Source organism: Tyto alba, unplaced genomic scaffold, assembly GCF_018691265.1.
Source record: "Tyto alba isolate M040663 unplaced genomic scaffold, T.alba_DEE_v4.0 Super-Scaffold_42, whole genome shotgun sequence".
NCBI lineage: Eukaryota > Metazoa > Chordata > Aves > Strigiformes > Tytonidae > Tyto > Tyto alba.
The window spans coordinates 26,840,144-26,852,967 of NW_024881318.1; the positions used below are offsets into that span (position 1 = coordinate 26,840,144).

The 12,824-nt window shown below is 37.0% G+C and overlaps 1 protein-coding gene across 1 annotated transcript in view; it reads right to left on the minus strand.

Moving 5' to 3' along the window:
• The window catches only part of ADAMTS6 (ADAM metallopeptidase with thrombospondin type 1 motif 6), a 162,950-nt gene that overhangs the window by 99,560 nt on the left and 50,566 nt on the right, over nucleotides 1-12,824 (minus strand). The window contains exon 8 of the mRNA XM_033009174.1: nucleotides 3,336-3,379. Coding sequence (XP_032865065.1) covers nucleotides 3,336-3,379 — 44 coding nt within the window. The remainder of the gene's footprint in view (nucleotides 1-3,335; nucleotides 3,380-12,824) is intronic.

Consider the following 12,824-nt stretch of genomic DNA (forward strand, 5'->3'; position numbering starts at 1 on the left):
GAGCAGTTGGCAAAAGGTTAACTTTCTAGTCATTCGCAAAATCACTGGGGGGAATTTCACTTTGCCGGCTAGACATTAATATTTTTTGAACTGCAGTCAGTGCTGGAAAATGTCTAGACTAGGGGTTAGATTTATAAATTTTACTTCTGGTAACTTGGGACCACCTAGTAACTTGAGCCAGGAGAGGGAATTCAAGAAAGCATTTCTATTTTAACATTCTTGAGCCTGAAGAAAGTAAAATGTATCCACATTATTTTTCTAAAGAAATCTGTTTAAGTTTAGTGGGTTCATAAAAACATACAAGCAACTTTTTTAGCTATGAAAAACCCCACATGGTACATTAAAAAAAATTAAAAAAACAAAACTGAATGCATCAATGAAGAGAGAGGAGACATGTTAATAACAAGAATTCATTTAAGCATGGAAGCCTTTTCCATTTATGACCCATCATCTTCTGGAATTAAAACCTTACTGTATTACAAGACCTTTTAAAAACTTTCTTTAGGGAAAGCCACTGGCATTTACAGAATATGGCTCTTCTGTATCTTACACATTCTTCAGCAACAGATTATCACACAATTACTGAAGTCATAATTTAGTGCCACTAGAGAAGGCCCTAAACATCGGATTTATTTAATCTATTCCTCCCTAGAATTTCTCATCTGAAAGAAGCAGTAATCCTTTCTTTAAGGAAATTACCTGCTCAGTTAACTACACTATAACAAAAAAATGACTGGGAAAAATGTAACTTTGATTGGGAGGATGGGTGAAATGGGGCGGGGATGTGGGGGGGCAGGAAGAGAGAAATCATACTCTTTATATGAGCAGGCACTTCAATTGTTCTGTTTGGACTAACAGTAAGCAAGTAGTAAGATGACAAGTGCTTCCTGGCTGTGTCCACAATAGCAAGTAATCTGGAGCCGCAGGAGTGGGTCAGCAGAGTGAAGCACTGATATTGAGGCTCCTCACATATCTTTGTATGTGGGTTGGATACTCTATCTCGGACTAGTTTAACCCCATAGGCTGAACATACTCACCACACATGTGGTTCAATGTTTTCTAAAGGGAAAAAAATATTACAGGATATCAGGAGAATACAGCCCATGATTTAGACCTTCATGTGTCCCACAGGCACATACGGAGCATTTGGAGAATATGTGCTCTGAATTAATTTTCCCCAAAACAAATCTAGTTTGCATACACCAAAACTACTCTGATAACCAAACTGACACAGGCAAAATGTGACAATGTGTGTCTGTAGAATTTGCATCAAAACAGTACTATTGCTATAAACAAATCATCAGTGTAGACACACCTACTGAGAGATGGATAAAACAACAGAAGACAAGAACTACTCATGGAGAAAAATCTGTATATTTTTTGCAGTGTGAAAACTGTAGAAAATATAATAAATACAGTTCACCTATGCGATTCTAAATGAGTAGGACATTCTGAAGACAACATGGCAATACTTATATACCAACTGTCATGTTCCCCCACAAAGTCCAACACATTTGACCAATAAAGTCATCTCTACCTTCAGATATTACAACTGAGCACTTGCTTCAGTGACTTACAGGACCAAATAAACATAATTCTTTACCATGCTTGCACAAAGTGACAGAAATAGGTCAAGAACCCAGTCTATGGCTCAGATTTAAAAAAAGGAGTTCTTCACTGGAGCCACAGATGTGCTGCAAAGACGTCTGAGGTCTATCTTTTCTAAGAGGTTCCATGGAAGATTTCCTGTTTCAGGAAACTGGAATAGGAGAGACGTGTCTATGCCACACGAAATCCCTGACTTCTGTTTATTCCTAGAATATCAACAATTCAGGTTTCTTTTGACCTTTTGAGACCTCTCTGAGACTTTTGTTCACAGACTTCCTATATATATCCTTAACGCTAGTTACTGGAGGTCAGTGGGACTTAAGCATATTAAGTGCCTTGCAAAAGAGGGCCACAGGGCTTTGTCTCTTCTCCAATCCAATGCCTATAATGCAAATAAATTGCCATGGTTGCGTTGCCAAGGGTCCTATAACACTGAGTTGGAACTGATAGCATATGTTATTTTTTACTTTTTTTTTTTTTTTTTTTTTAAATCAATCCTTTTGTTTAATAAAACATTTGCCAAAGTCTGTCCACTGTTATGCTGGATTCAAGTGAAGCAGAATTTGCCTTTATGCCAAAGTCTGATACAGTAAAAACTAGTACAGTAATGATCTGTGTTAAAAATATCACGTAAAAATATCAAATAGTTTGTGTGTGAATGTACGCTCTTTCAAACTTTCTCTTCAGTCTTGTCTCCTCCACACAGATGTCAAAGAAAATCAGTAACATCTAGAAATTCATCAGCACCATTTGCCTTTTACTAAAATGTGCTGTGGATATTGTTTATATTTACCACAGGCAAAACTCTAGTACCTTTCCCCACGTAAACTACATCCCTGTGCCAGAAGCATCATGTTGACTGAAGCAGGACTTGCAGAAAAATTAACATGAGTTAAGTCTATCAAAGCATATAGTAATACAGGTGAAGACAAAGCAAATACAATTATGAGCTCTGATTGAAAAAAGTATTAATAATCTTAACAAGCTAAATTACAATTGTAACTTTAATTACTTCTGAAAGACTTATGAAAGGATGCAAATTGAAAAAAAAAATGTTATATTAGTCTCTGAATAATGTTTCTTTCGTATATTAAAGCAGTATTAAAGGTAACAACTTTTGGTAACAAATTTCAGTATGGAGAGAACAATAGCTCTCCATCTTGCACCTAAGGTTGCTATGTGTGCATCTCCATTGTCAAAGCATTGTTTTAATAAGTTTCAATGTTACTGTAATTTATATCACTGTTTTCTCTAAGTCTATGAAAGGAACATTCTGAAGCTGTACTCCCTGTGTACAACACAGCAAGAGTGTAAACATCAAAGCCTGTTTCCTTTGTAAGGTGTTTTTTTGTTGTTGTTTGGTTTGGTTTTTAACTTTCCTGAGGTCTTTTATTTGTACTTTTTTAACTAGATCATGGAGACAGGTTAAATGGAATTAAACAGCAAGGTGTCTTCTGTAACAAGTATGTTTGAGTCATCTGCTAGACTTTATCAGAACTACAGCTGCCAGAGAATAAACATAGAGCAGCAGCTCACTTAATTTAAACTTCCAGCAATGTAACAAAGCGCTGAAAGCCACCTAGGTTACCTTTTATTGTTCATGTTTATAAAACTGCAAAATTTTGAAAGCATAAACTTAAAAAGATCTAATCAGTCAATAAATCAATGGCTCAGTATAAAGCAAGGCAACAAAAAATAGAAGCTGAAATTTCTCTTTATAATCTTACCCAGTGTTCCACAAGGCTTGTTTTTGTAAGTGCAGATATCATATCTGTTAAGGAGAAAAAAAGTAGATAAAATATGTCAGAGAAATAAAATTTGTAAGATAGTTTGTATATTTATCACATATCTGTATCATAGTTCAAGCTGTCAGACCACAATCAGCTTAATTATGTGCAGCCAACTGGTATCGGCATTTTCTACACTCTGGTGTAAACCACAAGCTGCAGTACACTCACAGCCGCTGGCCTCAGGCCAGTGGGACACCTGCCAGTAAGAAAAAAATGGTTAAAGTGGATCTCTGTAATCACTGCCTCCATAAAGCAGTCTACCATGCTGTTATGAAGTTAAAGCAGCATGTCTCTAGATGGCTACCGACTCGAAACACTTAACTTTTACTTTTTGAACATAATTGGAATCCTCTTACAGTCTCACATTTATCAACAATACAAATTGCAACTCTTAATATTTAAACTTTGATTCTAATTAAAAATTGTAACTCTCAATTATTACCCCAAATGTATTTTTAAAAAAATCTTGCAAACTGCCATTATAGATCCCTTCTCCTTATCTTCCAATGATTACATGTGTCTTAAGAGTATACTATAATCAACTAAAATGAAAAACATTTTTGGAAAAAGCCAAATCATGCCTTTAAAGGGGAATTTTCATCATTTTAGATACAATCCTACAAATACAGAAGCCCAATGCACTTTTGTGTAGTTAACATGTAAATATCTGGAGCTGAAAACAGAATGAAAATGTTTTCTGTGGCATAGCTAGTAATAATAGCAGTGCTCATGCAGCAGTCAATTCATTAATTACACCTTCGTCTTTTGAATATGCTACACTATGATACGGCTAGTGATATGAGAACACTCCTACAACACCTCTGATTTTCAAGGATTTATACTGATTTCCTTGCAGTATGTTTCAGAATTATTTCCATTCTTTTGAATGGTAGAGTGAAAACAAAGATTAAAAGATACCACCTTTACATTTTAATGTTTAACCCAAATAGTTACTAATTTCAGGCCACGAGACACTTCTGTTAAAAATAAACCAATGATGGTTATCAAAGAGGAATCTGATCACAAGGTATATACCTTTCAGTGCTAAAAGAGTTAAGGTCTGTCTGCAAGCCATGGACAAAATAACAAAGCTTAAAATTTGGAACAAATCCAGTAAACCCTCTATGCATGTAGACTGCTGTGACCACATGGAATTCTTGTGATTTTTAAAGGTACTGAGTGTGGAGCAGTTTGTTGGATTAAGCTCTAATTTTGAACTCAGATGTTCATATGAACTGATCTCATCAAGGTGGTTTGAAATCTGCCATCCTATATGCACATAAAGCTCTCATTGACTTCCCATTTGCTGTTTGAAGAGGGGGGAGGTAGTCAAATCAGCATTCTTGTATAAAATGTGAAGGAATATAATCAGGTTTTGTGTGTCACAAAGCTTTAAGATGACACACACACACAGAGAAAGATCTTTATTGACTATTTCCTATTTTTTTAGATATTTAAGGAAGCAAACTTCTTATTTCTATATTTAGGACAGAGCCTGAATATAATCCTACTGAAGTTCACGCAGAATTATTCCTCAAAGAAGGTAGACAGGTTTGAGGCTTATTTAGTGACAAAACTCAAAATTGCACAAATTCTTTAAAATGTAGTTTAGAACTGAACACAATGAAGTCTGTGCAATACTCTGCTAGTACTGGTCTTCTAATGTCTTTCAATATCTAATGAGAATAGGAGAAAAACAATTCAGGGCATACATCCTTAGATAAAATGGATGTTTAATAAGAAAGCCAGTTCCACTAAACACAACTAAAATATTATCGCTGACTTCAGCAGAGCTTAAAATTTGCCTTTATGGCCTGAATCTGCTTACTCTCATACAAGTATCAATCTGAAGTTACTCGTCACCTTCAGTTCAGTTTCACAACAAACTATGATAAGACAGAATTATATGAATTAAGTCCCTTGTTCCTGTTATATTTCTGAAAAACAAAGACCATGGTATCCTTCTGTTTATGCTGAGTAGCAAGTATTCTTCACTATGCATAGGCTAGCATTTGTAAGAAAACATGTTAATAATGAAACTTAAATAATAAAACTAAGAAAACTTATGCTAATTATTTTTGCAAGAACATATGCAGGTAGTAATATATTCTAATTATGGATTCATTAAATATTCAGATTTTATAGGTAATAAGTAATTTCCTGTAAGGAGTATTCAGACACTCCCTTATGTCTCAGTTTAACAGAAAAAGCCCTCTAAGTTTTCAATGTCCTATGACCTACTTCACCTATATCATCTTTAAGCTCCTTTTTTTCTTTTTTTTTTTTTCCTTTCATATGGATGGTTTGTGATTTGTTTGAAAGCTCTGATAATTTTTATGCACCAAACTGTTTGACTCCATCATTTGCTTCTCTATATGATTTAACCTAACTTGTCTTTTTCGGTTTTGACACCACTTCATTTTGAATGTCATGATTTGAACCCAGCCAGCTGCCAAACACCATGCAGCCGCATGCTCACACTTACTCCACCCAGAGGATGAGAAAAGAAATTGGAGAGGTAGAAGAAGACTTGTAGGTTGAGATAAAAGCTGTTTAGTAACTGCAATAAAATAAAGTGATAACAGTAATAGAAAGTACAAGCAGGCAATGCAAAATGCAATTTCTCACTACCAGTCGACTGATGCCCAGCCCACTCCCAGCTAGTGATCCCAAAATATCGAAATCCGACAACTGCAATCCCAGAAGGTAGAGAGAAGCCCCCTTTCCCAGCTGACTGTCCTTTGTATACCGAGCATGATGTTACATGATATGGAATATTTCACCAGCCAGTTTGGGTCTGGTGCTCTGGTTGTGCTCCCTCCCAGCTCCTTGTGCACCTGCACACGGGCAGGACATGGGGAGTTGGGGAGTCCTTGATCTCTTAGCAACAACTGAAAACATCAGTGTATTATCAACATGCTTTTCATACCAAATCCCATACTGAATCCAAAGCACAGAACTATTCTAGCTACTACGAAGAAAAATTAAGTCTATTACAGCCAAAACTAGGACACTGAATTTCCAAGGGATCCATTCACAGATGCTGGGTTCCAAAATGAGGAAAACTACAGAGTCAGTACTTGCCAGATAGTAGCTTCAAGCCAAGAAAACCCTGAAGTGACAAATCATCCAGATTATCCATGAGATTAGATAGGTCTAACTGCTATTACAAAAACAACCAAACAAATAAAAAATAAACCACAAAGGTGAAGATGGGTCATAGTTGTCACCAGGACCTCATTAAATATTTAAGGAGCCAAAGACAACAAAAGGTAAATCAAGTCAACAATTATCTCAACCAAACATTAAAAATTATAACAACAGTCAACAAGAGTTACGCAAAACTGAAGTTTGCAAAATGTGAATGCATTTTCTTTTTGATTCACTGACAGAATATAGAAGTGGGCCATCACACAAAATTTGAATGTAAGGATACAGATATGCAGGTTGCAAAAAACCTTAGGATAAGATGGCTGCCTGATCATTTTTGAGATACCAACAAAATCCTTTGGCCAAGTTGGAACAGAAGTTCCTATGTCTCCTAATGAAGTGAGTGCCTATGTCCCTGAAATGTAACCAGGCTGGGGAAGTGGAATGTGGAAAGAGGTATGAGGCAAGATTGGTGATTATGTGTTCGTTCCCACCCTGAACGAATCAGAAGTCATTTGATGTGGCAGATGGGGAAGAGGTCTGGGACTTCTGGGCACACCTGCAGGGCTGCCGAACAGCCACATCAGACAGGTGGGAAATGGATGACAGATGTACAGCTGTCACTGACAACTGACTGACTGACACATCAGCCGGAAGGAAACTGCAGAGATAGACCATTATCAGTTCAACTGGATGGTCAAGAATTGGGGTGACAATAGCCTTCTGTCATGCCATGAATCAAACAGAAAGTGTTAGTGTGCCCTCCAAGGGCACTTGAGAAGGAAATATTTCTAGCATTTTTTGGCAGGACATGAACATGCCCCATGCTAAAATATACATCTATACCACTAAATCAAAAATTAAAACGAACCACACCCCTGGACATTGAAATTCTACTGTCTGTATTACCAAACTGTTTTAAAAGTCCATCTTTGCTGGGTTTGAGGGGCCGGGGTTTTTTGGTAGCCAGGGAGGGGGCTACAGCAATGGCTCCTGTGAGAAGCTTCTCAAAGCTCCCCCAGCTCCAAGTTGGACCCACCTCTGCACCAAGACCAAGCCAATTAGTGACTGTGGCTGTGCCTCTGCGACAACGTATTTAAGGAGGGGAACCTGAGAGGAGGAGTGGGGACTTGTGAGGAGGACACCTATGCGAACACCAAGGTCAGTAGAGGAAAGGAGGAGGAAGGGGGCAGGTGTGCCAGAGCAGAGACCCTCTGTAACCCATGGTGAGACGGCAGGGCTGGCATGGACGTCACTGGTGGAGCAGAGGCCAACTTGAAGCCTGTGGAGAAGTCCACACCAGGGCAGGCAGCTGGGCTTAAAGGAGTCTGGGCCTTTGAGAGAAAAAGAAGCCCCCACAGTTGTAGTTTGGTGCTGGGAGGACTGCAACACACAGGGGTGACCCACGCTGGGGCAGCATGGGAACGGCTGCATCCCATGGGGAGGACTCACACTGGAGAGAGCTCATGAAGGACTCTTTCCCATGGAAGGGGAACCACATGGAGCACAGGAAGAATGCACAGTGTTCCCCCTTCTCCCGAGGAGGAAGAAGCGGTGAACTGACTGTAGTCCCCATTCCCCTTCCCCTGTGCCGCTCCCAAGGGGAGGTAGAGAGATCCAGAGCAGAGCTGAGTCCAGGAAGAAGGGAGGGTGGGGCAGAGGTGTTTTTGGATGTGGTGGCGCTTCTCACTGTTCCACCTTGTGCATCAAGTGTTGTTTTCGTTAGTGTTTGAGTTAAAGTGATTGTTCTTTTTCTTCCCCTAACAAGTCTGACTTTTGGCAACAACCGTAATGGGTGAGTCATCCCTCCCTATCTTGATTCCTGACCATTTTGCTTCATTTTCTCCTTCCCAGTGCTGGGGGGGAAGGGGTAAGTGAACAGCTGCATGGTGCTTCAGTTGCCCTCTAGGCTCAAACCATTACATCATCAAACTGTTAAGAAAAAAAAAAGTTCCTTGCATGGATTTGGCCCATGACTGCAACTAATCTCAAAGAATTCCCAGGAAAAGTTCTGAAGGTGGCCACACACAATTATGAACAGACAAAACATATGAAGCTACTCTGTCCTGGAGAAGTCAGCTTATTAGTGTGGACACAAGAAGTTCTGTGCTGGTGGTCCTCCAAGCAAGAAAAAAAGTCAGTGACATGTTTATTTTATTAGTCTAGATGTAAGCTATGGACTGTCTCTTGAAGAAACCTCAATATCTGCAACTCTGACTTGCAGAAAAATCCCTTTCCTTTGCAAATCTGATGACTAGTATGATCCTGATCATTTGACAAGGACACTCAAGTCAAATATATAAGAAAGATGAGTTCTCTGTAAATACTGTAAGCACTGCTCAATCTTGTCAGATAAGTTATCTGCAGCTAGAGCCAATCCCAGATACCTTAGGAGAAGGTAGACATTTCTCTCCCATCTAGATCTACATTGCGGGGAAAGGAGAGAAGGTACTTCTCAATCCCTGCAACCTGTCAGCTAGCAGGCCTAATGCATGTAATTGTGCAACTATGAAGTTCACATAGAGTTCTACATAAGCAACTGTATTCCTGTATTAAAAAACAAGAGACATACAAATTCACAGGTTTGAAGGCTAGAAAGCATCACAATGATTCAATCATACCTCCACGCACTCCTTGAATAAAAAGGTAAGTAATTTATTCTAGAAGCTACATAGGATAAAAAGCTGTCATTAAAAGATATTCAATCTCACATTAACAGTTGATTTCAACATAATTTGAGAACACCTGTACTAGGTATCCAGTTCATCTGACTTTCCCTCCACAGTAGTCACTTGTGAGTCCTTTCAGGGACAGCATGACAGCACAGATTGATACCTTCCCTGATAGATGCCCCCAGCTCTGTGGCTTAAGTAACTTCAGAGGTAGAGACTGCATTTTAGTATTCAATTAATTTTTCTTCTAATGTCTTTAGCACTTAGTTAATTCCTCCTCAATCTGAAAAAGAAATAATTTCAGTGTCCATCCAGGGAATGTTGTCATGCCTTTATCAGCAAAGTTGAGTCCCTCTGTCCCAGTAGAGATCTCTTTCACGCTGAAATAAATTTTTCTAAATTTTTCTTTTAAATCAGATGAATAAATTGAACTTTGTCGGCATTGCAGCATCACGGCGGGGCCTTTCTGTCACACTTCTCTGAGTTCTGGGGCTTTTTAAACTTTCTGAATCATGTGTATTACAATTCAAAAAGTTGTTCTAACAGTGGTATTAACAGTAATCGATAAAAAGGCAAAATTAATTACCGCTTCTTACGCATTAATGTGTAAGTACATTCAAGTATAGCATTGCCCTTTTCACCAGTCTGATTATGTAGAATGGCCCATGAAAAGAAAAGAGTCTCTATAAAGCACTGTCATTACTAACTGTATGTTACTGGAAATGTCCACTGTGTCAGAAACACGTATCTGCATCAAATTAACACCATCAAGATAGAAATATACATGAAACAGCATTGGAAACATATATGAATACTACCATTGGATGCACTTTAAATAATTTAACTAATCAACTAAAATAACCTGCTGCATATATTTTCTTTAAGTATGATAAATTAATAAAAAATTGAAACTCTTATTAGAAATGCAAACTGTTCAAAACCAGTATGAAACAGAAGCTGCTTACTTACAAGAACATAAACCTACTCTAAAATTACCTGAAAGCTACCAATATGCCTGAGTAATTTTTGAGATAGATGTTGACAGAAATAACTGAGGATTTTTAAGGAATATTTCTTAATGAAAGAGTTTAGGAAACAAATCACTGCAAATTGCTGAGGAAAAACCTACCAAGATGGCTGGAATATAAATGTAAAAAGTACATGAACATAAAATTCAGGCTAGACAAAACTAACAAATAGGTATGACTGGACATAAAGCTCTTCATAACTTTGAGACAGCTGAACAAGTACTTCATATATATAACACTACAGGATTTGCCAATAAGCCTGCTTGAAAAGTTTGTCAGAAAACAAAGCCTAAGGACTTGTTCTGTCCTGACTAAGAGGAAACAGAGCTAACTACTACAAATTAAAAGTTCATTTTTAGGGAACATTTCCAAAAATGTTATCTCTGAAAGAAAGGGTTTATTTTTCACTTGTTTTAAACCAAGTTATACTTTTTGACACTTGTTTTTTATTACTGTAGGTTTCAACAATAAGCTATTCAAATAAGGACTGTCCTTTTCATACACCCTTGCTCAATGATAAACACATTGGGTTTATAAGAAGTTGATTTTTTTTACTTTTTCTTCTTCATGTTATGCAACAGGATTTATCTATGCACCCTATCATACATGTCTCATGTTTGAACAAGTGTTAAAAGACCAGACAAAAACCCCTCTACTTTAAAAAATTAAGTTAACCTAGTTTCAACACCTAGAACTACAAACTTAACTATTGCTGAATCAAACTGAAATCTCAGACTTCCTTAAAAGGAATCAAAAATCTCAAGCTATCTGACAATTCCAGCCCCCATTTCTAAATTATGGAAAATAAAAATTAAAAAACAGTGAGCACCTTCACCATATTCAACAGTGAAGAGTTTCACCATATTCTTTTCCATACATATACTCAGTTACAATTTAAAAGTGGTTATTTTGCAAGTGCAGACAATGCCACTAATGCTAGTGAATTGTGTGGAAAAATAGTTATAAAACAAATACTGACTTTTGGTCAGTTTTTATGAAAAGCTTTGCATCACAGTTCTACAGCAGTTCATCACTCTTAAGATAATGTGGTCATTCATTAGATTTGCACAGGTTACAAACAGCAATACTCTTTATAAAGCAGTATTTTTTGATGTCTTTCTAAAAGCTTTACTACAGCATATCCTTAGCCTTACAGAAAGTGGTACACCGCAACAGCATTCTGCCTTAAAATAAAGTACACTTCTTATTTGCTTTCTTCCTCAAAAACCTCAAACCAAAAAGAGCTATTTAAACCAAGGAAGGAAAAGCATAATATACATGTTACACATCACTCAACAGAAATAGCTTTTTCTATTATTAGTTTTCCATGTCTTTAAAACTGCCATAGACAACCAAAGTCTGGCTCTATTGGATTTACTTCTGATACTTAGCTTGGGTGGATAAACGAAATTCTGAGCTATGGCTAGAAAAACTATTACTGATATATGCTCCAATTCTCCTGATTTATATGAAAAGAAATATTTTATATAATTGCACTGTAGATGAAACATTTCCATACTACTTTTTCTAAACTGAAAATGTAGTCAGAACAGTAAAAATAAACTCTGTTCTGAAAATATTTTGCTGTAATTTGTCTTCATCGATTTTGGCAATGTAACATTACAACAGCAGTTGCAAATTTTCCATAATCAGTAGTATTATCAGTGTATTTAGGACAGATATACAAAGTTGATTTTGCGATTATGATATAATAGAAGATTCTCTTCAAGTATATTCTACTCCTTCAGCATCTAAAACAATTTTCAACTAAGTTCATAAAAAATAAATTGAGAAATTTTTCTTCAACACTGTGATGATGTGTCATGCAAGCATATAGCAGAGCTACTGCAAAAGATACTAATTACATTAAAATAGAGGACTTCATAGATGAATGTTTACCAAATTACTATTTGATAAACAAAAATAGTTCTAAAGACAAGATGAAGACCCTGAGGCAGTTCTAATCTTGAGACATACCCTAGGCCATGAAACACCATTTCAAATCACTGATAAAAAGTCATGATACCAAAAATCAGTGGACTAGCTTTAAAATCTTGTTATTTTGAGGAAATAATCAATTCAGGGTTTTTAGTCATCTGCTTTCTAAGATTATCTCTATTTATGTACATTTTAGCACTTTTCAGGGTTTATTCTGCCACCATCCAGACTGAAAGCATCCTTTCCCAATGTAAGCCATGAACCTCATATAGAAACACCTCCTTACCAGCTATCACAATGAGAAGAGCATAAAGTACTAGGAAGTACAGAATAACAAGTGCTACAAACTGTTAAATCACTATCTAGTTGAGTATCCAAGACAAACATCTACAGAAGCTTAAAAGAACAATGTCAGTATTCTGCTAGTATAAAGAAAACAACTCAAACAGTATCAATACTGTTGACTGGTTCAGATATGATGCTTATCACAGAGCAATCTTTGCTCCTATGAAAATACTATTAGATGGATTAAAATTAGGTAGCATAAAACCACAGATAATTCCATGCTGTCTGCTGACATATTGTTAACATAATTTGAAACTCTGGAAAAGATGGAATACTTCCCTTCCCCACATTCT